The sequence below is a fragment of the Arachis stenosperma genome, chromosome 10, assembly GCF_014773155.1.
Source record: "Arachis stenosperma cultivar V10309 chromosome 10, arast.V10309.gnm1.PFL2, whole genome shotgun sequence".
Taxonomy (NCBI): domain Eukaryota; kingdom Viridiplantae; phylum Streptophyta; class Magnoliopsida; order Fabales; family Fabaceae; genus Arachis; species Arachis stenosperma.
In genome coordinates this window covers 113,191,429-113,218,867 of record NC_080386.1, presented here as the reverse complement: position 1 = coordinate 113,218,867, position 27,439 = coordinate 113,191,429, and the positions used below count along the sequence as shown (strand labels likewise).

General features: G+C 37.4%; 3 protein-coding genes across 4 annotated transcripts; 2 read left to right on the top strand and 1 right to left on the bottom strand.

The window, feature by feature from the left end:
• The first annotated feature begins 7,664 nt into the window (after window positions 1-7,664).
• On the top strand, window positions 7,665-11,645 carry LOC130955470 (G-protein coupled receptor 1-like). Of its 2 annotated transcripts, none has more exons than XM_057882320.1 (9): window positions 7,665-8,087; window positions 8,550-8,581; window positions 8,660-8,829; window positions 9,065-9,159; window positions 9,681-9,782; window positions 9,889-9,945; window positions 10,234-10,377; window positions 10,582-10,652; window positions 11,009-11,645. In XM_057882320.1, the coding sequence occupies exons 1-9, from the start codon at window positions 7,905-7,907 to the stop codon at window positions 11,109-11,111; spliced, it is 957 nt and encodes a 318-aa protein (XP_057738303.1). In that variant the 5' UTR covers window positions 7,665-7,904; the 3' UTR covers window positions 11,112-11,645. The 2 variants fall into 2 exon arrangements, with proteins under 2 accessions (XP_057738303.1, XP_057738304.1); XM_057882321.1 differs by lacking the exon at window positions 7,665-8,087 and adding an exon at window positions 8,120-8,218.
• A 439-nt stretch (window positions 11,646-12,084) lies between these two features.
• On the bottom strand, window positions 12,085-13,110 carry LOC130955472 (copper transporter 5.1-like). Its single transcript, XM_057882322.1, has one exon. The coding sequence runs from the start codon at window positions 12,781-12,783 to the stop codon at window positions 12,343-12,345; it is 441 nt and encodes a 146-aa protein (XP_057738305.1). The 5' UTR covers window positions 12,784-13,110; the 3' UTR covers window positions 12,085-12,342.
• Window positions 13,111-15,002: 1,892 nt separating this feature from the next.
• Window positions 15,003-16,435, top strand: LOC130957499 (uncharacterized). The gene is made up of 2 exons (XM_057884354.1): window positions 15,003-16,369; window positions 16,432-16,435. Exons 1-2 carry the CDS (start codon window positions 15,003-15,005, stop codon window positions 16,433-16,435), a joined length of 1,371 nt encoding a protein of 456 aa, XP_057740337.1.
• The last annotated feature ends 11,004 nt before the right edge of the window (window positions 16,436-27,439 follow it).

Sequence of the window (27,439 nt, the reverse complement as noted above, 5' to 3'; positions counted from 1 at the left end):
ATTGCGTCACACTTGAAAAGCATTAAGATCGAAAGCTTATACAGAAAAACCAAAAGACATGTTATATAAGTAGAGTTCCAAAAGATAAGTTACATAATCAAGCTCTAAACTCGACCTACGAAGCAAAGGCTGACTAGAATATGTATATATATATAGACACACACAAAACCCAACAGCCCAAAAGACATGATAAATACACCTGTTTCTCCAAGTCAGCTTCTAAGAGGGACAAAATAAAATATATAAAAGGTGGAGAATCTATACACGTATATAAACATAAACAAAATACAACACTAAAACCCAACAGTTCTTCGCTTCCAAAGAGTCTCCAGAATGCTCAATGCAGTACCTCGCGTCATGTATCTGAAAACAACAACATATGTATAGAATGAGAACTGGAGGGTTTTTAGCATGGTAAAGGTGCCCGCATAGATGATATATAAGGTATCGAAAAAGCCAGAGGCATTCTTAGAACTTCAACACTCAGATTTAAACTTAAGATCCAACTAAACCAGAAATTAGGTAAAACTATCTAAGGTACTCAGGTTCTAATTCAAATATAACCTAATACTTCAATCTCACTCTCCTCCAACCCTCCGAATCACTGATGGAACAACTCTCATCACACCTACACCACACGAGGGATCTCTTAGTTGTAAACACATACAAAATAGACAAGGAAAGCACAAGTATAGGTAGCAGTTATAACAAATAGCTTAGATAATAGTTAATCACAGGTCATAATTAAGCAAACCAAAATAAAGCATGTAACACCCTACCACACTAAACTTTACGTTTAAGTTGTAAAACAGAGGTGGTGTGGTATTACGATCTCTAAAATAAAATGAGTACTTATAATAGCAGAAGAATTATAATATGCTAGGAGCCTTGAAGAATAGGGGAAATAAAAAATCGCGAATTAAAAGCGCTACGCTCAAAGAACGAATTAACTTGCGTGCGAAGAAAACCATAACTATTAAACATAAGATAACAAAAGTAGGAATAGAGTGCCAAAGATACAAAATAACAAGCTCCTAACTCAGCCTGCGAAGTCAAGACTGACCGGAGAATATTTACACATATATACATACATATCCAAAACCCAAAAGTACATATACACAATCCTGTCTCTCCATAAACCTCTAAGAGGATCAAAAAGAATAAGTTATGCGGAGAAGAAGCTAAGTACATATATATATACATCATTGTACAACAAAACTACCCAGTAACCCCTCCGCTTTAAGAGTCCGGACGCCTAACGAGATGGCTCCTGACCTGCATCTGAAAAACAACAACATAGTATAGAATGAGAACTAGAGGTTCTCAATATGGTAAAGGTGCCACACACATAATATATAATGTCCTGGGAATGCCAGAGGCAATCCTAGAACGCCGACTCTCAGATTATAGAGCTTAAAGTATTAAACAGAAGCCATAAAAGATGGTTTTCCTAAGAATATTTAAACCTAACTTAGCTTAACCTTAAATCTAAGTCCCATACTGCCATTCCTCCATACCTCCAACTCCATCATGCATTTTCACAGACAAATAGACAGATAAAGGCAAACATAAGAAGGTTACAATTACTGCAGGTAACAAGTACACATTTAGCATGGCAAGTACATATAGGCATACCCAATTAAGGCACAAGCAAGTAGTTCAAGTAATATGCATATGATGCATGCCTGTTCTATGGCTGATGAGGCTCATGTGTCGGTTATCCAGCCAACCCGACAAGTCTGAATTGTACTTAGACTGTCCCCCGACGTGCATCCCCAAGAGTCTATGCATAGTTTTTCTCAAATAATCAATATTGCTCAATGGGGGTAACATTCCCGGGAATTTATATAGTGCCCGGTCACACTTACGTCGTAGGGTCAACAGAGTATCGAGTTTTCAACCTGGTATACGTGGTGGCAAGCCACGGCATTTAATCCAGGGAACCTCGTATCTCGGATCATTAAATCATTCAAGCCAAATTTCATACATAATATTTTATCAGAACATTCAATCAAGTATCATATATGACTCATCCATAACATCTTATCATCAATTCATTACTTTTCAACTTTACTTCACCTTCAAGTTATTCTTATTTCCTAGCTTCATCTGATTATCAAGTTTAACATTAATATTCATGACTAAAGGAATGAAAATAGAGGTTTAGAGGTTTAAAATTTAGTTTGAAATATTAAAAATCATGTTTGCTGAAATGGGATCCACGCGTACGCATCACGCGTGCGCGTGGAAATGTAAAATTGTAGCTCGTGCGCGCGTCCCTTTATCATGCGTACGCGTGGGTGTAAACTTCATGTCACGTGTGTGCGTGGGTCATGCGTACGCTTGAACAAGCTTGTTTACTCCTTACGCGCACGCATGAGATCGTGGCATATGCATCGCCTAAAATTCGCTCCACGCGTACGCGTGAGTGACGCATTTGCGTGGGCGTACATCTTTTAAAAAATATAAGGCAGATGCAGTAGTGAGGCAGCAGTAGCAGAATTGATAAAAGAAAGCTGCAAAATTTGGTTCAAAACATAGTTTATAAACTCAAACTTTCAAAGGGCATAACTCAGTCCTTTTAAATCATTTTTCGTCCATTCTTCAAACGGAATAAACTTCACGAATTCAATTTTCATTTAAAACAAGTTGAAATCAATTTGGGGTTCCAAAAGCCAAGTTATATCCCGCCAAAGTTCAGCCAAAAACCAACTTTTGCAAAATTATTCAAACCTAAATTTTCAACCAAACCTCATTCCATTCCTTGTTAAATATGCCAAAATCTAACACCATATATCAATGATAAACTCAACACAACTTCATACCCTTTATCAATCACCAACCATCAATATCATATATATATATCAACAAAGCCATCAAGCCTTCAACCAATATGCATTGTAACCTATTAAATCATCAACTTGCTCATACCTCATTACCCACATCTCATTATAATATTCACATAACAATAACCTCTATTACACAACCATACCACATCATGAATATCAAACATACTAAACATTATACCATTCCGTGCAATTCAACTTATCTTATGGTCATCTAGCCTAAGTTTTCACAGAACATAATATATTAAATGCAAGAAACCTAAACCATACCTTGGCCGATTTTCCTCCAAGTTCCAGTATTCACAATTTCAAGCTCCAATTATTTATTCACAACCTAATATACATTCATAACACATATATATCCAATTTAATACTCAAAGCTCAAATTCAATGAAAATAAAATAGAATTATCATATCCTCACCTTACCCAAGCTTCACATAAGTAAGAGTGAACGTTTTTCTCAAGCTAATTGGATCCTAAAACATCAAAAATCAAAGAAATTCAACATTCCCATTAAAAATTTGAAAATTGGGGGAAAAGAGGGCTGAGAGGGATTAAACAAGTTACCAGTGAAATTATTCCAGTAGAAATGTAGAGCTCAACGCGATGAACGCGTGGCCGCAAACGGTGCGGCGATTGGAGCTCGGACGGAGAAGTTACGATGTACGAAAGATTGCCGTAAGGGTTCGGTGAAGTTTTCGTTCTTCCCTCCCCTTTGTGCTGCAACTTTCGCTTCTGTTAAAATGAAGGGGAAGAAAGGCTTTGGGCCCACTTAAAAGGGCTGGTCCGGTTGGACCGATAGCCCGGTTTGGGTCTGGTTCAACTAGTTCGGCCCGTTCGGTCCAATTTTGGACCATTTTCTTCGAAATTAGTGTTAAAATTCTCGTTTCGATGAGCTCTATCCTAATTTGATATAATATTCACATTTCTAGTCTTTCTTATTAAAAACTAATTTATTGACTAATTATCTACTAATTTAACCGGGGTTTACAAAGCACACTCAAACAAATCATACAAATGCACATGATGCATGCCTGTCCTATGGCTGATGATATCATCTATCAGTTATATAGTCAAACATGTCCTGGTAGCTAACTGGTGCACGAAATTTACACTCACACTTTGTAATTCCGCACAACTAACCAGCAAGTACACTGGGTTGTCCAAGTAATACCTTACGTGAGTAAGGGTCGATCCCACGGAGATTGCCGGCTTGAAGCAAGCTATGGTTATCTTATTCTTAGTCAGGATATCAATAGTGGTTCTTAGTTTTAATTGTGAAAAGTAAAAGAGCATGAAATAAATACTTGTTATGTAGTAATGGAGAATAGGTTGGAGTTTTGGAGATGCTCTGTCGTTTGAATTTCTGCTTTCCTACTGTCTTCTTCTTAACGCACGTAGGTCTCCTCCCATGGCAAGCTGTATGTTGGTGGATCACCGTTGTCAATGGCTACCAGCCATCCTCTCAGTGAAAAGGGTCCATGTACATGGCTAATCATCTGTTGGTTCTCACTAATGTTGGAATAGGATCCAATGATCCTTTTGCACACTGTCATTGCGCCCAGCGTTCATGAGTTTGAAGTTCATCACAGTCATCCCTTCCCGGATCTTACTCGGAATACCACAGACAAGGTTTAGACTTTCTGGATCTCAGGAATGCTGCCAATTGATTCTAGCTTATACCACGAAGACTCTGATCTCACGGATTTGAATGCTCTGTTGTCAGGAGAGGCAATCAAACTCGCGAACCAGGAACCCAAGAGATATACATTCAATCTAAGGTAGAACGAAAGTGGTTGTCAGGCACGCGTTCATAGGTTGAGAATGGTGATGAGTGTCACTGATCATCACATTCATCATGTTGAAGTGCAAATGAATATCTTAGAATAGAAACAAGCGTAATTGAAGATAAAACAGAAATAATTGCATTAATTCATCGAGACACAGCAGAGCTCCTCACCCCCAACCATGGGGTTTAGAGACTCATGCTGTCAAAGGTACAAATCTAGATGTAAAATGTCATGAGGTACTGAATGAATCTCTAAAAGTAGTTTTTATACTCAACTAGTAACCTAGGTTTACAGAAAATGAGTAAGCTAAGAGAGATAGTACAGAAATCCACTTCTGGGGCCCACTTGGTGTGTATTTGGACTGAGCAATGAAGCTTTCACGTGTAGAAGCTATTCCTGGCGTTTAACTTCAACTTTTGTGCCAGTTTGGGCGTTTAACTCCAACTTGTATACTGTTTCTGACATTTAACGCCAGAATAGGGTAGAAAGTTGGCGTTAAACGCCAGTTTGCATCATCATAACTCGGGTAAAGTATGGACTATTATATATTGCTGGAAAGCCCAAGATGTCTACTTTCCAACGCAACTGAGAGCGCACCAATTGGGCTTTTGTAGCTCCAGAAAATCCATTTCGAGTGCAGGGAGGTCAGAATCCAACAGCATCTGCAGTTCTTTTTTAGCCTCTGAATCAGATTTTTGCTCAGGTCCCTCAATTTCAGCCAGAAAATACCTGAAATCACAGAAAAATACACAAACTCATAATAAATTCCAAAAATGTGAATTTTGTATAAAATGTAATAAAAATATAATAAAAAGTGAATAAAACATACTAAAAACTATGTAAAAATAATGCCAAAAAGCGTATAAATTATCCGTTCATCACTAACCTTGGACAAAAATACCCCATCACGGAGCAAGTGGGACTGAGCCACAATCCTCTTGCTACTACCCGCTTAACCCAGAGCAAGTGGAATAAACCACTACTGGTGCTACTACCCAGGCGGGTGATTGAAAACTCAACCTGGAGCATGTGGAATAATCCACTATTGCTGCTACTACCCAAGCGTCACAATCACTGACCTAGAGCAAACAGGACGAACCACAATTCTTACTACTGCCCAGATATCTCAATCACTGATCCGAAGCAAGTGGGACAAACCACAATCCTTGCTACTGCCCAAGTATCTCATCCAAAAGTTCATTCTCAACATTCACATTGATAATAATTGTCCTCATAATAACCTTCAATCATTCTTCTTGCTTATCTCCTACCTGGAGCAAGTGGACAACGCCACCGCATCTTACCCGGCTTCTCGATTCTTATCCGGAGCACGTGGATAATACTACTGCATCTTACTTGGAATCTCAACTTATACCCAGAGCAGGTGGACAATGTCACTGCCTCTTACCCGGTCATATATATCTCAATCATAATCTATCATCATCATCTCAAACAAACTCATTCATCATTATCTCATTCATCACCTTCAATATCTCAGCGAATTAATCATTTACTTCTCAAATCTTCACACCCTTATCCTTATTCCGTAGCGTAAAACCTAGTTATCGGACCTTAAACAGAGTTTTTAGAGGTTTGAAAAACTTTAAAGAATGATTGATAGTTCAAAAATAGTCCATTTTCATTAAAACAGTGGTTTCGGAAGTTTACCGGCTTACCGAAAAGGTTAAACAGAAAAAATAGAATTTTGTGTGAAAAACATAGATTGTGCGTACGCATCATTGCTGTGCGTATACACGCACCAAAAGAATTTTTCAGCCTGTGCATATGCATCATATTGTGCGTACGTACAACTTGCAAATTCTTAGGGTGTGCATACGCACACTCCCTCGTGCTTTGCTTCACCCACTTTTGTCCTATGTTCTTGGTAAGAACAAAAACAAACCAAACAAGTAAATTGAAACCAAATCAAAAAGAGAAAGTATAATGTGAACCAAATTGAAATCTGAAACCAAAAAGAAAACTGAACCAAATTGAAAAGGAGATTTTTTTAGATATTAATAATCTAAACCAAGAAGATGGACAGACCTAAGAACGGGACCAAAGGGAGGAGAGAGTAGATCAACGGTGGATCCACCAGCAAGGGGAAGTGTGACATTACAGGCGGTGCTACACGACGGCAAGGATTCGCACTTAGAGATTTGTTTCACGCCTCTACTCCTGCTCTTGTTCGTGCCAAGAAGATAAGACAATCTGCTGAATCTTGACTATATATACCCAACTTTGCAGCGGTTTCTACTGCACAACCATCATCCAGGGCAATTTTGCAGCTTCTACCAGACCGCAGCTCATCTCTATCGCGATTCTGTCAATTTGCGGCGAGTTCGAACACGGACGCTATTTTTTCACCGCAACTCTCCGCCTCTCTTGCAGTGTAAGTTCATCGGCCTACCACTCAAGACCTATTTCAAAAACCCCAACCTATTCTTTTACCCACACCTAACAATAAAAACAAATTAAGCACATTAGCTATTCATTCTTCTCCAGCCCATTAAGCCGCCCAAAAAAATTAAAGCTAAACCAAACTCATATGTTCAGTCCAATCACCGATATAAAAAATATACTAGCTACCCAAATTAGTCTGTTTACACCTCTTTTCATTGGACATTTATGTCATTGTCACTCTTTAAAACGACAAAATACAAGTTGGCCACTTGAAAGTACGTGGAACATTTATCTTTTGCAACGTACACCATCGTACCAGAAATTCTTCTTATAAGTTATAAATTTTTTTTTTATTGTCTATAATAATCCCTTAGCTCGATAGGTTAAGGACTAATTCGTTACGAATTTGAGTTCTATTTAAGGGTTTGTCATTAATCAATAGAATATTACATGCATAAGAGGAGATTCAAACTATTGACACTTACTTAACCGGACAAATCAAATAACAACTCGACCAACCCAACCCAACCCAAGTTTGTTTGTTATAACCTTAGTGAGAGTGAAATAAACACTACTAACTAGTGACTGGTCTATGCGACCTTGAAGTTTACTTTAAGCCAGCAAGCTCCCTAATTAAGCGGCTAAGCCTTTAACCACGCGCTAAACGGCGTCGTAGTGATAGCAAAGTGTTCGTTGAACAACCGTTTCGTAGTTCTTTTTCTTCTCCTTCTCCTCGTCGTCTTGGGGTTCGAATTTTTGTAACTGAGAATAAATAATCTGCAAATAATTTCGCGAGGAGAAAAAACAAAGAGAGAAATCTAGTGAATAGTAATCAGTGATAAGTGATCGGAGAAGACTAGTTTAATGGCGAGCTCGGCCGCGGTCGCCGGCGTTCTATCGGCGCACGATCGCCAGATTCTGACAGCTGTGAATACCGGAGCCTCCAGCCTTTCGTTTGTGGGTTCAGGCTTCATCGTGCTCTGCTACGTTCTCTTCAAGGAACTTCGCAAGTTTTCTTTCAAGCTTGTTTTCTACCTTGCCCTCTCCGTACGCATTCTTTTCCTTCTCTCTTTCCTCTGATCTATAAATTTATTTCCTTCATTTTTTCTCCTTAGCAGTTTAGCTCTTTGTCAAATGCGAAAATTTAACCTAATTAGTTGCTTCTGGAACTCTACAGGGTTAGCTACTAATATTTAAATTTGGAGTAGAATTAAGATCAAATTATGTTCTGTTTTAGAAGTGAGTGTGTGAGCAAGTAATTACAGACTTTGCATTAAGCCTATTCATGTAATTTGTCAAAGTTATTATTGCCTGCTTGTTATTGTCTTAAATTGCAGTAAGCTTATCCACTTTAATTTGTGTTTTGCTTCCGTTGGTTTTTTTCAATTTAGATGCATACACGAATATATTTGTGCCTATTCACTTTCCATGTTATTTTCGCCTTGTTTTCTGCATATGAGCCTTGTAAATAAATATAATTTGGTTATTTGGCATTTTCTCTATTTTCAGGATATGCTTTGCAGTTTCTTCAGCATAGTAGGGTATACTTTCTGAATCGAGTGCCGTCTTCCCAGAATGTATATTGTGAATTTTGATTGATATAATTATTTTTTATACAGGGACCCAGCCAAAGGTTTCTTCTGCTATGCTCAAGGCTATAGCACGCATTTCTTTTGTGTGGCGTCTTTCCTGTGGACTACAACAATTGCTTTTACTCTTCATCGAACTGTAGTTAGGCACAAAGCTGATGTTGAAGAATTGGAGGCAATCTTTCACCTGTATGTATGGGGTATGTATTTATGAATGGATCAGCTTTTAATATTCCAAATATGCTACTTCATAATAATCTCCTATCTCTATAACTTCCCAAAATGATGTCTTAATTTGGAATTAGGATTTTAGAGCAAATGCATACTGATGGAATGATTTGTTTGCTGACAGTTGGATTTCCAATTTTGTCTTGATTTTCACATTGTTTTCACTACTCGGTTAGAGAGCTCACTTGATGTACCTGTTGACAATAGGTACTTCGCTGGTTATGACAGTGATCCGCTCCTTTGGTAATGACCATAGACATTTCGGCATATGGTGTTGGACTCAAACAGGCCGCACAGGGAAGGTAAGTAACTGCAAAAATACTGCTAAATGGAATATTTTTCGTTTTATATATAATGTTGTATAAGATGGGTGTCTAATTCATTATAATTGACTGCTGGCCAATCAAGAACCATGACATGGTTCCTTGCAAGAAAATTTTTTTCTAATACTCTATTGCTATTCTTAAGGACCAAATGTGGTTATCTACATGTAAAAAAGCTAAGTTTAACAGCAGAGACAAATCGATGCAACATGCCTTCAAACTGCTAAAAGATCACTTCGTTGTTTTTATCTATACTTTTAATAAGGACCTAACGCTCTGTTCCATATTATGGTATTGTTGATAAGAAGCTTGTGATTTCTAAGAGCTTAGCAAATGTTTTTGGCATCTGGAATTAAACTTATTTTAAATAGTGTGAACAATAGGAAGATAATGAAATGAGATCTGCTGTACTTTGTATTTGATATTTTGTTCAACAGAATTATCACACTTCCTTTTCTTTATCTGCTGTCCTCTAAAAGTTGAGCCCATTTTCCATGCAGGCAGTTCATTTTGTAACATTTTACACTCCTCTCTGGGGTGCAATTTTATACAACGGGTTTACATACTTTCAAGTAATACGCATGCTGAATAACGCAACCCGTGTATGTAACCACCCTTGCTGATTCTATCTCGAAGAAAGAATGAATTATTCACTTGTTGAGACCTAGACTTTTGCATATCTGTTTATTTACTTCTCTGTTATTTCAGATGGCAGTTGGTATCTCAGACCGAGTTTATGTTCCAGATGCAAGAGATAACATGAAGGTGTGTATATGACAATCATTTTTAACATGCATGTCATGTATGCTTGATGTATATATGTACGTATCTTTTGGAGCTTGTGCGTGGAATAAAGTAACAATCACACACTATTATACTATCAAATATGGCTTAGAGATGTTTCCCCCTTATTTTTAATTTTTTATTATTTAAAAGTTATGGTCAAGTGCAAATATTATATCAATGCTTCTTTAATAAGGTGAACTTATCTCAGTTTGGTCTTATCTAGGTTTCATTGAATGATAATCTATTTTCTTCTGTTTTACCTTGCAGTCTCTGAATCGATGGGGATACTATCCACTGATTCTAATTGGATCATGGGCATTTGGCACTATTAACCTTATTCATGATTTTATTGAGCCTGGCCATAAGATATTTTGGCTGTCATTTCTTGACGTCGGAATGGCTGCCCTTATGGTATATACCAGTCACCTTACCTTCCGTTTTCACCTTTATTAGATTCCCTATTAAATCTTCTATGACATATCTGGAAGCTTATCATGGTTTGTATTTACTGGCACCATCAGCACAAATTTGTTGCCATAGACTGCACATGAAATGCAGCATTGTATGGTACAACAATGACACAATATTATGTTAATATTTGTCTTCCGGTTGCAGGGCCTCTTCAACTCAATTGCATATGGCCTCAATTCTTCAGTTCGTCGTGCAATTTGTGAAAGAATGGACATGTAAGTCCTTGTATTCTATGTAATCTTACTAAAGGAATTAATCCTTGTAAATTCTTAGCATTTTTGCATTGTACCCATGATTCTCAAGGCCTGTCTAGATGGGTTATCCTCGTCATTTGTTCTGGTTTGTAAATTTGTGCAACTTTTGTAGCCATTTTAATTGTGCTAGATTTACCATTTGATTTTGTGTACTTGCATCTTGCCACCGTCCTTACAGGATTTGTGTCTAGTACTCAACCTCTTTTGTCTCTCCCTCTTGTCAACCTTCTCATCTTAACTCTTACATACTTTTCTGTTTCCTTGCCTTTTTGGCACATTTAATTTAAAACTGGACTGAAGTTGCATTTGTTAATCAGGTTCTTACCAGAGAGAGTGTGCAGATGGCTGCCAAACAATTTCAAGTACAGGAACCAGCAGCAAGAAAATGAACTGGTCTCCTTAAAAATTGAAGATAAATAACCATGAAAAGATATATTGTGATCCCCAATACCATATTTCGACATGTAAATATGCTGAAATGCTGTTTTCATCAACAGCAGAGGATCTGCTGGCACTTGGCAGCAGTCATTCCAGGCTGTGTTGCTGAATCGTGGCATTCACATAGATTTTATAGTGCCAAGGATTCTTCTCAAAGAAACCAGTGGATGCTCCAGTTCATTCAATCAGTCGATCTCTCTGCTTAACAGCCATCATTATTATGCTTATATTGAAGATCCGTTGCTTTTGGCTTTGGCAAGTGCACTTATTCAGAAAAGGCTCAGTGAGTCTCTGATTCATCGTGGACAAGTTTTAACTTCGAGCATTGTTGCATATTCTTGTATTTCTTCCTAGTTTTGGGAATTAGATATACTAAAAATTCCAGTTCTATAGTTGATGCATTTTAAAATAGCTTAACATTTTGTCTTCTCAAAATTTGCCTAGTCTTATTAGTTCTCTGCCAGTAAGTACAATGCTTAGTCTTTTATTAATTTCTTCCACTGTTTCAGTTTTTAACCTATTCCCATTTTAATTTATTATGGGGAAAGAACCATCCTTTTAACATTTTTAGAACATCATTTGCCGATTAACTCATGAAGTAACTCAAAAGATGTTTCATTAATTCGCCGTTCCTGATTACTTGTACGTTTTTGCTTTCCAAGTATTTACACATCACTTGTCCATTTAGTAAACTAGTTATGCTTCCGAAAAAGGCGTGCCTTCTTTTTCTCTCTCTAATGTCTAATAATGGCATTCTCGGTTCCGGAAGTGTAGAGAAAGAAAATTATGATCTTATCGTATTGCAGTAATTGGACTTGAATGGTCCCGTAAGAGAAAAGCATTTTGCATCTTGGGAACTTAGTACCTGCACAAATTCGTTTGCACCACATGGTTGTCGTTATTAGCATTTTCCAGCATTCAGACAATCAAACACCGCAACTGTGCGAAAATGATAGAACCAACAAAATAATTTGTCTTACAAATTGCAACCACACTCGTGACATTCTCCATAGAAACACGCCCAAATGAAGCAGCCACAATGTAAATAGTACATTTCTACGTTGTTTAAACAGTTTACAAGTACTTAACTAGTTACACAAACCCAAATTCCATCCTCCCAAAATACCCCCAGATCACAAATTCCATCAAACATTAAACAAAAGGACTAAAAGAGAAAAGAAAAAAAAAGAGTGATTTTGAAGGGAATGAATAATTAAGCACAGGCACAAGAACTATCAACAACAACGGAAGCTTCACCCTCATTCCTGAAAATGAAATGGCCAATTGCAAGACCCAAAACGATGGCCAGAAACACCCCACCGTTGAATGACATCACCGCCAGCATCAGCAAATACCCGATCGCCGAGCTCACCCCAAACAGCACCGATCCCGCAACCTTCACTCCCAACCTCGCTCTCTCCCCCGCCAACTTCCGCCGCAGTAGAGGCGCCTCGATCTCTGGCGCCGCCGCCGAAGATGGGATCCCCGCGGCGAAGAGCTTCAAGCGAATGCGGCGGTTCTCAAGATACTGGTAGAAAATCGCGACAACGAGACACGCCAACAAGCTCAGCGCGTAACTCAGCCACGAATCGGTCTTCCACGAATCGAAGAGAATCGTAACGTACCTGCCCCAATAGAAGGTCATGTGCATCATCTTCGCTATTAAATTGTGAATCTTGATCTCGCAATTCTATGGTTTATTATCGCTTAGGTTTGGGTTGTGTTATTTAATTCTACTAATTTGTTGCTCTGAATTTTCAAGGGGTTGGTTTGTGTGATAAAAACGATGGACAAGTTCCACAGATCCCAAAGGGTGAGCTTTTGGATTGGGTGTATAGTGATTGATTGTTGGCTACGTTGGCCGTTTGTTACGACAGGGACAATAGTTTCGTAAAATGCCCTCAAAAGTGTTCCGTAGTTACCATTTTATTCCATTGAATCTTCCCCATGTTCTGGTCTTAACCATTACCAGTTTCATGACTAAGAGGGTCACTTATGGAATTTCCAAAGCGAGCCAAGGATGGGTGGTAGTACGGCAGTACAATTTTCTTGTGTCGCAAATTTTAAACATCGAAACAATCGGGCTCTGGTTTTTGTACTGCTCTTTAGTTTTTACTGATGCTCTAGTTTTTCACTTTTTTCTCATGGTTCTGAAAACCATTTTGAACCGGTTGAACCGTCAACAGGTTGGCAAAATAGCAAATCGATTCTCTTCAGTAAAAAAAAAAAGCTGGTCACTCAAAGAATCAGACGAGAATCGATAAATTGACTGAAAACTGGTGGTTCAGATCAAATCAGAAATCGAATACACCAAAACAGTAAAAAAATTTAGCTATCTTTTTTGTATTTTTTTTATAATTTAGCTATTTTATATTTTAAAAGTATATTTTAAGAGGATAATAATAATTTTTTTAATCTTTTTATATATTAAAAATAAAAATAATAAATTTTTAATAATTCTTAATAAAATATATCTTTTTATAATATTTTTAAAATATGTTTTTAAAACATATATTAAGAAGACTTTTTTTGTTAATGCTATTTTTTCATATTATTTTTTGTACCGCATTTAAAAGCAAATTAATTTCTCAAAGTCACTTATTTGTTGCAATGAATAAATATTTGGAATCTGTAGAATTAAGGAGAATGAAGAAGATCTGTAAGAGGCAAATTTCTGTTTAATTAAAGAAATATATATATATATATATATATATATATATATATATATATATATATATATATAGACAAAAGACTTGATTTAATAAAATTTTTATTTTTTTAAAAATAGTTTTTTAAAATTAGCTTTTTAAAAAATAGCATTTTAAAAATTGTAATATCAATATATCTTTTAAAAATTACAAATATAAACACATAATTTTTTTACTTACTAAATACAAAATAAAAATAAAAAATTTGTGTAAGCACTTTTTCAAAATATTTTACAAAATAAAGTAAAAAAAGTTTAATTATAATATGATTACGATTTTTTCTTATTTAAACTAATGAAACTTTATTTTAGAAATTTAAAGTTATATCTACCAAATCTGATGTACATATCGTACGGTGTCGTCATCTTTTTCCTTCTCTTCCTTCTTTTACATTTTTTTCCTCTTTTTTCTTTATCTACATCATCATTATCATTGTTCTTTTTTTCTCTCTCTCTCATAAGAGAATAAGAAGAAGAAAAATAAAAAAAATGCATAACAAAAAAGAAGTAAGAGCTATGAATTACAGACATATCGCTGAATTGCTATGTCTGTGTATCGCAGGGACGGATACATAGGGGGCAAGTGGAGGCCTCCCCCCCCAGCTTTTTTAAAAAAATATATTAATAGTAAAATTTAAGCCCAATCTATAAAATATAATAATTTTTAAATTTTTTAAATCCCTAAATTGGCTAACAGAAACACTAGTGACTAGATTACCTTTTTTCTTTGACGTTTATGATTCTTTCTGCAATTGAAGCCATAGCCCATAGCCACGCACTAACGCACGATGCCCTCCACTCCACTTAATCATTGACCACTATCTTACTCTCACAACGGTACAACTACATACAAGACAAGGTACATTTTATTATATATTTTAAATTTTAAATTTCTTATTATATATCTTAAACAATTACTATGCAGATTTTATTGTTCTTGTTGATATATCTGTGTACTGTGTGACTGTGTATTAGTGTATATTATTAATTTGTCTAGTGGTTTTTTTATTTTTTATTTTTAGTAAAATTGATATTGATTTAGTAAAAAATATTATTAATTTATTATTGATGTTTAATTAATAAAAAATATTTAGACTTTATTTATTCATGTGAGTATATAATTATTTGATTTTTTTTCAGGTAAAAAGAAATTAGAATATTTTATGATGAAAAAGCAAAGTAAAATTGATGCAATTTTTAAGAGAAAAGTTTCTGATAATGTTGGAGTTCAAACAAGTCAACCCTCTAATCTTATTTCACAAGAAGTTCAAGTAAGTGAACTCTCTAATCTTACTCAAAATACACATGAACATGAAGCCAAAGTTCCAAGATTAGAAAGAGATGTTGATATCTCTTTACTAGAAAGGGATCCAGGAAAGCGACGTCCAATTTGGCAGTATAATGTCAATGAACGTGACAAGATTCGTAGAGCATACATAATAGCTGGGCCATACCAACCAACAAATATTAGCTATCCAGCTTCTGGTAATAACAATCACCGTCGATATTTTCAATCTTCTTGGTTTAAGAAATTTCCAAGTTGGTTAGAATATTCACCAGAAAAAGATGCTGCTTATTGTTTGCCTTGCTACTTGTTTAGTAAACATTATGGTGTTCGCAATGATGGAAAAAATGCATTTTCAGAGTTAGGATTTAGTAATTGGAAGAAAGTAAACAATGGAGTGAATTGTGCATTTGTATGTCACGAGGGTTCTATTCGTAATTCTCCTCATAATTTATGTGTGAAATCTTGTGATGATTTAATGGCTCATTCTAAGCATATAGACAAAGTTCTTGATAGGCATAGTGATGAAACTATTGCAAATAACCGATTAAGGTTGAAGACATCTATTGATGCTATTCGATGGCTTGCATTTCAAGCATGTGCATTTAGAGGCGACGATGAAAGTCCTGGATCTTTGAATAGGGGAAATTTTATTGAGTTAATTAAGCTTTTAGCTTCATGTAATCAGAATGTTAATAATGTTGTCCTTGAAAATGCTCCTGAAAATGCTCAATATATATCTCCCGGTGTTCAAAAAGATATATTGCATATCTTTGCTAGAAAAGTGCGTGCAACAATTCAAGAAGAAATTGGTGATTCTAAATTTTGTATAATTATTGATGAAGTAAGAGATGAGTCAAAGCGAGAACAAATGGCTGTGGTTTTGAGATTTGTAGACAAGCACGGTTGTGTTCAAGAAAGATTTTTTGATCTTATACATGTTTCTGATACGTGTTCTTTGACATTGAAAACAGAAATTTCATCAGTTCTTTCTCGTCATAATCTTGATGTTCAAAATCTTAGGGGACAAGGGTATGATGGAGCTAGTAATATGCGTGGTGAATGGAATGGATTGCAAGCTCTATTTTTGAAAGATTGCCCTTTTGCTTATTACATTTATTGTCTTGCTCATCGATTACAATTAGCACTTGTTTCTGCAGTCAAAGAAGTTTGTTATGTTCATCAATTCTTTTCAAAACTTACCCTAATTGTGAATGTTGTGACTGTTGCTCCTAAACGTCATGATCAGTTAAGGGTTGCTCAAGCAAATAATGTTGCAAACTTAATTGCCAATGATCAAATTGTGACAGGTAGTGGACTTAATCAAATTGGTACTTTGCAAAGAGCTGGAGATACTAGATGGGGGTCTCATTTGAATTCTGTACGTAGCTTGCTATGCATGTTTGATGCTACTTGTGAAGTTCTTGAAAAAAGCACTGAAGAAGGTAATTTCTCCACTCGTGGTGATGCTAGTGCTGCTTATGATGCTATCACATCCTTTGAATTTGTCTTTGTTTTGCATTTGATGAGAAATATTTTGGAAGTTAGTCATGATCTTTGTCAAGCTTTGCAACGAAAAAATCAAGACATATTGAATGCTTTAACTCTGGTTTCTACTACCAAGACTTTAATCCAACGAATGAGAGAATCAAGTTGGGAGGCTTTCATAAAAGAAGTTATATTATTTTGTGAGAAACATGAAGTTGAAGTTCCTGATTTGAATGCAACGCATATTCCTAGAAGAGGCCGAACTCGCAAAATTGTTGACCAAATTTCAGTGGAGCATCATTACCGTGTTAATTTATTTCTGGCTGTAATTGACACACAGTTGCAAGAGATTAATGGAAGATTCAATGATAATATGGTGGAATTGCTTACTTTAAGTTCAACTTTAGATCCCAGAGAAAATTATAAGCTCTTCAGTGTCAACAAAGTATGTGAATTAGTAGAACGGTTTTATCCAAGCGACTTCACCGACCAAGAGAAATTTCACATTAGAATGCAAGCTCAACATTATGAACTTGATGTTCCTAATCATGCTGAATTAACTAACTTGTGCACAATTTCGGAGTTATGTCAAGGATTAACGAAGACAGGAAAGTTTTTAACATATCCTTTGATTGATCGTTTGATTCGCTTGGTATTAACTCTCCCTGTTTCAATTGCTACAACTGAGAGATCTTTTTCAGCTATGAATATTGTGAAGAATAGACTCAGAAACAAAATGGAAGATGAATTTCTTGCTAATTGTCTTTTGATTTATATTGAGAAGAAGATTGTTGAAAGATTTGACACCGATTCTATTATCGATGAATTTTATGATATGAAGAATCGACGTGTACCACTTCGTTAGTAATAAGTACACATGTTTTTTTGTACTTTAAATATATAGTCTCTGTCGTTATATTTTTGTAATGCATCTTACATTATAATTTATTTACATATTTTTTTAATATTATATATGTTATTGGCCCCCCCACAATAACATTTCTGGATCCGTCCCTAGTGTATCGGACACATTTTAAACACGACACTCATTTGATACGCATGTCTTTTGTATTTAATGATACCTTAATAATAAAAAAGAGATAACAGCAAAAAAAAATGAAGGAAACCAACATTTAGTTGTTTTAGACTTTTAGCTAGAAGTTATGATTGGTCTCATTTTTGTTTGGCTCAATAAAAAAAACTCTAATTATTAATTACATTTTAAGCAGACAAATTATTACATGTGTTATCAGTTATCAATCAACTAATGACCATTTTTGGGCTTGGGCTTACAAAAACAGCATGTAAGTCACCACTTGTCACTTAAAAATTAAACCACTTCATTTTTATAGGTATAGATATTTTTATCAATTTATACCGTAGCATTCCTGTATGAATTCATTATAACTATCTTAAACTTTCATCAAAACTTTAAAATCATCTATGAAAGATACTACATGCCAAAAAATTTGGTCATTTCAACTATCCTAATTTGCTAACCAAATTGACGAACGAGAAAAAAAATCTAATTTATTGTTAGCAATTTTTTTATTTAGTTTATCACAGTTGAGACTCTCCAAGACTAGAGATATAGACAACTACTTGAATATCCAAGAATCACTATAAATAGTAGGGCTATACACGAATCTGATCGAATATGATCAAATTTTTAATGTAATATACAAATTTATCGGATCAGATCAAATAATTGTACTTTTTATGTTCGGATCCGATCTGATCTGGATATTTATATTTATTTTTATCTACATATTTATTTTGCAAATCGGATCGGATATTAGAAATATCCAAAAATTAGAACTAAAATTACTTAAATCTTTTTTTAAATAACAAAAGCTTAAACTATTATAGCATCACCTTAAAAATCAAATATGATCATTAATATCTATTTAAATGAGGGACGAACGTTACGCCGCAGTTTTTTTGGAATCCGCACATAGCTTCAAAGAGGGGAGTGTAAATGACTGTTTTGCCCCTTCTCTCTTATCAAATGCTTTGTGCTCTCCTTCTTCTCCCTTTTTCATTTCTAAAAACGCTCCATTTACCTCCTTTATCGCAAAAAACTCCTTCAATTTTTTTTTGTTTCTTGCTTCATAACTGTTTTCAATTTCAAGAATTTTCTATCTTGATCCCTTTGAAGATTTCTCTGACACTTTGAAGAGGAGCGTGCAAGTTTTACTACGTTAACGTGCCTCTTCGTTTTGAAGTTTCATCAAGGTTGATGTTTTTACTTTCTTTTGTTTGTTGTTTTGACTATTCCTAGGTTGAATGGTACTCTGATGGGTAATAAATTTTGTTTTTGTGCTGCCGCTACCTATGTCTTAAGGTTTCTTTAATAGCCGTTTGACCTTTACTGCTTCGGTTATTGCTAAGAAACCCTTTTGAATCCATTTTGTCGTCTGGTATTAATGTTATAAATTTGGGTTGTGTCTCTGGAACTTTAGAGAAACTTGTTGCCGTTTATTTCTTGTAGAACATAATCGTGTTGTCCTCCAATGGTGTCGCTACTAATAGTGCAGGAGTGACACCATTTCTATTCTTTCTGTTTTGAAAAGATCTTTTAAAATCGCGTTTTATGTTTTGTTGCTTTTACCCGACTTCCTTTGTATAATGACCGAGTTCTTTAGTGATGATTTCTTTGTTGAGTTTGTAGGTATAGCTATATGTCTCGATTCGTTGTTTACGATATGTCGACAAAAGTCCCTCCTTCGCTTTTAGCTTGGGTAGTTACTTCTGTCTTTACCCCTATTCCTTTAATTGATAAAAAATACGCTAAGACTTTCTATAAACAACATAGGCTATGTGAGAATCGGAAGGATGCACGGAATTATGGGATAGTAGTGGCTGATCCCGAGGAGAGGGTATGCTTTCTCCCTTTAGATAAGTCGGAGCGTCCCTTTTTCTATGCTTACGACTATTTTTCTCGAACCTAGATGTTAGGCTTCCTTTTTCTAATTTTGAGAGCAATGTTCTTTGGATCTGCAATGTTGTCCCAACCCGGCTACACCCGAAATCCTGGGCATTTTTTAAAATATACCAGCTCCTATGTCGAAAGTTGGATGTCCGACCTTCGCTAAAGATGTTCGTCTATCTCTTTGTGTTGACCAAACCCTTTAGTTCTTCCAAAAAATCGGGTTGAATTTCTTTTCGGACTATTCAAGGTAAGAAGGTTTTTTTCTATTTTTGACGAGTCATTTCACAATTTCAAAAATTATTTCTTCAAAATTTGAGCTGCAGAGGGGGTCTGACCTTTCTTTCTGGATGAAAATGATGAGCCTTGTTTTCTATTATATTGGGAAGAGAATCCCGTGGTAGCTAAGTATAGTGTAGATGCTTTATATGAGCTTGAGAAATGTGTAGTATATTTCTTTCAAAAGTGCTGGGGCTGAGCTCCACAGTTGGACACGAAAAGGTTCTTAGGGGATCCCGGTCAGCTTCGTTCCGAGCTAGGTAGTTTTCTTGCCTTTAGCTTGTGTGTTTTGGTTGTGGTTTGTGTTTGGTATTAATGGACATTTGTTTTTGTTTTATAGAAAAAATTGGCTTGCCACTGCCAGGTAGAGGACGAGCTCTTCTCCCGTAATAGGTTGGATAAGTATGGGTGGTTGGCCCAGGAATGCCTTAAAGCCTTGGAAGGCTTGTTCACACTCCTGAGACCATTCAAATTGCTTCCTTTTTCTAAGAATTGAATATAAAGGTAGGGACTTTAATGCTGACCCTGCCAAGAATCTGGATAGTGCTACCAGCCTTCCATTTAGCTGTTGGACTTTCTTGAGATAGGTCGGGCTCTTCATCTCTAATATGGTTGTACACTTGTCCGAGTTTGCTTCTATGCCCCTTTGGGTGAGCATGAAACTTAAGAAATTTCCCGCTTCCACCGCAAATGTGCATTTTGAGATGGTTTATTCTTATTTCGTGCTTTCTGATTATGGAGAATACCTCAGAGAGGTTGGACAAGAGGTTTAAGTCGTCTTTAGTTTTGACGAGCATGTCATCCACCTAGACTTCCATGAGTTCCCTAAGTGAGGAGAAAATACCTTGTTCATTAGTCGCTGGTCAACAGTATGAAGCTAGAATACATCCTCGAAGAATATTTCCTCAACCATATGCTCCCCGTGATAGCTGCTGGAAGGCCCGGTATCATGCCAGCCAGGTGGTGAAGTGTCCCAGACGGCCTGATGCTACATATCTCTTGAACCAGATGGATCACATGGTGTGAGACGTGGAAGAGGTGGAGGCAGTGGTGGCGAGGGCGAATCATCGCTGCCTGCTGGGATGTCCCCTTACTCCTCATGTTTATCGAACTCAGCCTCCTCCTCGGACTCCACATCCAACCGCTCCAAACGAGACCTGACCCTCTCCTTCCTAGCCCATGCGCCTGGTCCGTGCTCTCTAGCACCCCTCTCCCTCCTAGCAGGCTACCGGGTATCCTCCTGAATCTCCCTAGCACACTGACACCGATTAGGGACGTGCCGAGGAAGGTAAATAACGTCCCTCGGCTAGCTGGCAGTGGATGGATGTCAACAAGTAAATCGAATAGTCTGGGATTATCGAGTACGTCCTGGCCTGATAAGTGCTTAACCCGGCAAGCACCTCGGTACCAATCCTAATACTCCTGTGTCGGCCTGTAGTCGAAGCATAGCTGGAAGGAGATCCTGTGGCACTCTGCAAATCGTGCCTTACAGCCGTCATACCACTTCTCAAGTCTGTCATGCCACCAAACATCCTCACCTCGTCCTGTGGATGTCAGGAACCTATCGACGTTGACCGGGGTGCCCGAAACTGGTTGCTCTCCATTGAACTGGCACCTCACCCGATCAACCTGGTGAAACTCGACGATATTGAAGTAGACGAGGAGGACGACACTCATCCATGCCCCCTACTCTGCCTCCTCCATAAGCCATGGCGAGCACAGAACCTGCAGACCAGGATCATCGTATAGCATCTAGACAAACTGAAATAACAGTTGTAAAATAAATAAATATTTGATATCTCAATATGTAATTATTGGTTCGTAATAAATATTTAATTAAAAAGTACGTGAATAAATATATATAAATAGACGTCAATATCTAATGTCCATGTACTAATAAAATTCATAATCTTTAAAATTATTTATTTAAATAAATTAAATATTTATTTAATTTATTTAAATAATAAATCCTATTTAAAAGGCTAAATCCTGTAATTATGTTTCAATGCATTTACTATATATAACTACCCTGCTTAGCTATATGCAATTTCAGATCGAAGAATAACTGAAATCAAAAGTAACTACCAGGAAATAAAATTGTAGTGCTAACATTGTCCATCTGTAACTGGTCTAGTGATAGATGCCATCGGAGAATCTTCGTCTCATGCTGGTCTATGTTCTGTTCCATCAACCCTATCAACCTATCACCGGTTACAATAATAACACAAGTTCAATTTTTGGAATGTCATAACGAGTTAGAAATTCAAAACACAAGCAAGACATAAACAATTGTTATCTCGCTGCCATAGGATAAATGAAACATGTCGATCAGGTGGACACCACTGAAAAAATATCTGGTATATCAAGGACATCAACAGCAGAGTGTAGCCAGCGATGTCTATCGTACCTCAGTGTGCTGTAGAGCACAGTAAATGATATGTCCATGCAAGCACCGCTGAGCCCCAAGACAACCCACAATACCTCTCAAAGTTCTGAAGCAGTGACAGCCACCAGAGATGGACCAGGTTGTTCGAATTATCCGTCATCAGGTACCCTCCGATCAGTAACAAGATGTAACACCTCACATACTGTCAGAGTTTCTCTGGATCGTCTGTATGTGGAATATAGTGGACACAGTCCTGCAACCATGTAAGCTTCAACGAAAACGACTCCTTCCTCTGCGCCCCCTGCTGTGGAACCACCGGAGGCTTGGTACCAAGCAGTTGCTCCACCAACTCCCATGTCTCCGTACCATGCCACTTGTAGAAATCACAGAAGCACCCCCTCACTGGCTTCCCGTGCACGCGTAGCCCAAGGTGGTACGCCACGTCCTACAGGGTGATAGTAGCCTCACCCCAGGGCAGGTGGAATGTGTGGGTCTCCAGATGCCATCGCTCCATAAATGTCGTGATAAGAGAGTTGTCGAAGTCGAAGTCCCTGAGTTGCACCGTGTTGCCGAATCAAATCTCCCTCAGATACGGGATAATGGCATCGGGTGGTGGAAGCATTTGACTCACTCGTCGGGGCAGAAGTATGCGAGGCCTCTAGTAAAAAAAATTCACAATTGTTAAAAATTTGTATAAGTCCATCGACATATCAAACTAACTTAATTATTGTATACATTTGTTTAACAGAATTTTACATGTATGTACTAACAGAATTTATGTCGATCCAACTTTTTTCATTAATATGTACTTACTTAACTAATAGACATTTCCTCAATATGTTATGTGAAATAAAAACATTCAGTAAAGTAATTAATAATCTAATTATCAAACTTTAACTTAATAATCTAATTATCAAACTTGGATAGTTAATAACTAAATTAATAAATTAAGAAATGTGTGACCAACAAGCTAACTTCAACGGTTCGAAAACATTTACCCCATCATTTAATCTCTAAATTAATAATTACGTAGTTAACAACTTAATTACAGAAAAATGATAACTACATTCCTAGCATTATTAAATACTATCAGTGACCTATTCTTAACGATACAAATTGTATTCTAGTTTTTGGCAAGTATCTGGTGCACGAAATTGTGATCAATACTTTTCAAAACATAAACAATCCCTAGTAATGGCTCCAAAGACTTGGTGCTCAATACCATGGCATAAACACAACTTCGCACAACTAACCAGCAAGTGCACTGGGTCGTCCAAGTAATAAACCTTACGCGAGTAAGGGTCGATCCCACGGAGATTGGTGGTATGAAGCAAGCTATGGTCACCTTGTAAATCTCAGTCAGGCAGACTCAAATGTATAATGGTGATGAACGAAAATAACATAAAGATAAAGATAGAGATACTTATGTATATCATTGGTGAGAGCTTCAGACAAGCGTATGAAGATGCCTTCCCTTCCGTCTCTCTGCTTTCCTACTGTCTTCATCCAATCCTTCTTACTCCTTTCCATGGCAAGCTCATATAGGGTTTCACCGTTGTCAGTGGCTACCTCCCATCCTCGCAGTGAAAGCTAATGCACGCACTCTGTCACAGTACTACCAATCACCGGTTTGGTTCCCTCCCCTACCGGAATAGAATCCCTCTTTTGCGTCTGTCACTAACGCCCAGCAGGTTACAGGTTTGAAGCACGTCACAGTCATTCAATCATTGAATCCTACTCAGAATACCACAGACAAGGTTAGACCTTCCGGATTCTCTTGAATGCCGCCATCAGTTCTTGCCTATACCACGAAGACTCTGATCTCACGGAATGGCTGGCTCGTTTGTCAGGCGAGCACTCGGTTGTCAGGCGATCAACCATGCATCATGCAATCAGAAATCCAAGAGATATTCACCAAGCCTCGAATGCTTGTAGAACAAGAATGGTTGTCAGTCACCTTGTTCATAGGTGAGAATGATGATGAGTGTCAATCATCACCTTCATCAAGTTGAAGAACAAGTGATATCTTGGTAAAAGAACAAGCGGAATTGAATAGAAGAACAATAGTAATTGCATTAATACTCGAGGTACAGCAGAGCTCCACACCTTAATCTATGGTGTGTAGAAACTCCACCGTTGAAAATACATAAGAACAAGGTCTAGGCATGGCCGTGAGGCCAGCCTCCCAGTGATCTAAGAACTAGATGTCCAAAGATGATCAAAGGATCTAAAAATAATCCAAAGATGAAAATACAATAGTAAAAGGTCCTATATATAGAGAACTAGTAGCCTAAGGTGTACAAAGATGAGTAAATGACATAGAAATCCACTTCCGGGCCCACTTGGTGTGTGCTTGGGCTGAGCAAATGAAGCATTTTCGTGTAGAGACTCCTCTTGGAGTTAAACGCCAGCTTTGGTGCCAGTTTGGGCGTTTAACTCCCATTTAGGTGCCAGTTCCGGCGTTTAACGCTGGAATTTCTGTAGGTGACTTTGAACGCCGGTTTGGGCCATCAAATCTTGGGCAAAGTATGGACTATCATATATTGCTGGAAAGCCCAGGATGTCTACTTTCCAACGCCGTTGAGAGCGCGCCAATTGGGCTTCTGTAGCTCCAGAAAATCCACTTCGAGTGCAGGGAGGTCAGAATCCAACAGCATCTGCAGTCCTTTTCAGTCTCTGAATCAGATTTTTGCTCAGGTCCCTCAATTTCAGCCAGAAAATACCTGAAATCACAGAAAAACACACAAACTCATAGTAAAGTCCAGAAAAGTGAATTTTAATTAAAAACTAATAAAAATATACTAAGAACTAACTAGATCATACTAAAAACATACTAAAAACAATGCCAAAAAGCATACAAATTATCCGCTCATCACAACACCAAACTTAATTTGTTGCTTGTCCCCAAGCAACTAAAGATCAAATAAGATAAAAAGAAGAGAATATGCAATGAACTCCAAAAACATCTATGAAGATCAGTATTAATTAGATGAGCGGGGCTTTTAGCTTTTTGCCTCTGAACAGTTTTGGCATCTCACTTTCTCCTTTGGAACTCAGAATGATTGGCTTCTTTAGGAACTCAGAATCCAGATAGTGTTATTGATTCTCTTAGTTAAGTATGATGATTCTTGAACACAGCTACTTATTGAGTCTTGGCTGTGGCCCAAAGCACTCTGTCTTCCAGTATTACCACTGGATACATACATGCCACAGACACATAATTGGGTGAACCTTTTCAGATTGTGACTCAGCTTTGCTAAAGTCCCCAATTAGAGGTGTCCAGGGTTCTTAAGCACACTCTTATTGCCTTGGATCACAACTCTTTTTCTTTCTTTTTCTTTCTCTTTTCTTTTTTTTTCTTCGGTTTTTTTTTTTCGTTTGCTTCTTCTTTTTTTTTTTTTGTATTCACTGCTTTTTCTTGCTTCAAGAATCATTTTATGATTTTTCAGATCCTCAGTAACATGTCTCCTTTTTCATCATTCTTTCAAGAGCCAACATTCATGAACCACAAATTCAAAAGACATATGCACTGTTCAAGCATACATTCAAAGAACAAAAGTGTTGCCACCACATCAAAATAATTAAACTGTTATAAAATTCAAAATTCATGCAATTCTTTTCCTTTTCAATTAAGCACGTTTTTATTTAAGAAAGGTGATGGATTCATAGGACATTCATAGCTTTAAGGCATAAACACTAAGACACTAATGATCACAAGACACAAACATGGGTAAACATAAGCATAAAAATTCGAAAAACAGAAGAATGAAGAACAAGGAAATCAAGGAACGGGTCCACCTTAGTGATGGCGGCTCTTCCTTCCTCTTGAAGGTCCTATGGAGTGCTTGAGCTCCTCAATGTCTCTTCCTTGCTTTTGTTGCTCCTCTCTCATGATTCTTTGATCTTTTCTTATTTCATGGAGGAGAATGGAGTGTTCTTGGTGCTCCACCCTTAGTTGTCCCATGTTGGAACTCAATTCTCCTAGGGAGGTGTTTAGTTGCTCCCAATAGTTTTGTGGAGGAAAGTGCATCCCTTGAGGCATCTCAGGGATCTCATGATGAGAGGGGTCTCTTGTGTGCTCCATCCTTTTCTTGGTAATGGGCTTATCCTCATCAATGGTGATGTCTCCCTCTATGTCAACTCTAACTGAATAACAGAGGTGACAAATAAGGTGAGGAAAGGCTAACCTTGCTAAGGTAGAGGACTTATCCGCCACCTTGTAGAGTTCTTGGGCTATAACCTCATGAACTTCCACTTCTTCTCCAATCATGATGCTATGGATCATGATGGCCCGGTCTAAAGTAACTTTGGACCGGTTGCTAGTGGGAATGATTGAGCGTTGGATGAACTCCAACCATCCTCTAGCCACAGGTTTGAGGTCATGCCTTCTCAATTGAACCGGCTTGCCTCTTGAATCTCTCTTCCATTGTGCGTCCTCTTCACATATGATTGTGAGGACTTGGTCCAACCTTTGATCAAAGTTGACCCTTCTTGTGTAAGGATGTTCATCTCCTTGCATCATAGGCAAGTTGAACGCCACCCTCACACTTTCCGGACTAAAATCCAAGTATTTCCCCCGGACCATAGTAAGGTAATTCTTTGGATCTGGGTTCATACTTTGATCATGGCTCTTGGTGATCCATGCATTGGCATAGAACTCTTGAACCATCAAGATTCCAACTTGTTGAATGGGGTTGGTAAGTACTTCCCAACCTCTTCTTTGGATCTCATGGCGGATCTCCGGATATTCACCCTTTTTGAGTGAAAAGGGGACCTCGGGGATCACCTTCTTCAAGGCCACAACTTCATAGAAGTGGTCTTGATGCACCCTTGAGATGAACCTATCCATCTCCCATGACTCAGAGGTGGAAGCTTTTGCCTTCCCTTTCCTCTTTCTAGAGGTTTCTCCGGCCTTGGATGCCATAATGGTTATGAAAAAGCAATGCTTTTACCACACCAAACTTAAAATGTTTGCTCGTCCTCGAGCAAAAGAAGAAAGAAGAGAGTAGAAGAAGAAGAAATGAGGAAGAGGGAGATGGTGGTGTATTCGGCCAAAGAGGGGGAGAAGTGGTGTTTTGGTTGTGTGAAAATGAAAGAGTGAAGAAGGGTATTTATAGGAGAGAGGGGAGATGGGGTTCGGCCATATTGGGTGGGTTGGGAGGGAAAGTGGTTTGAATTTGAAGGGTGAGGTTGGTGGGGATTTATGAAGGATGGATGTGAGTGGTGAAGAGAAAGA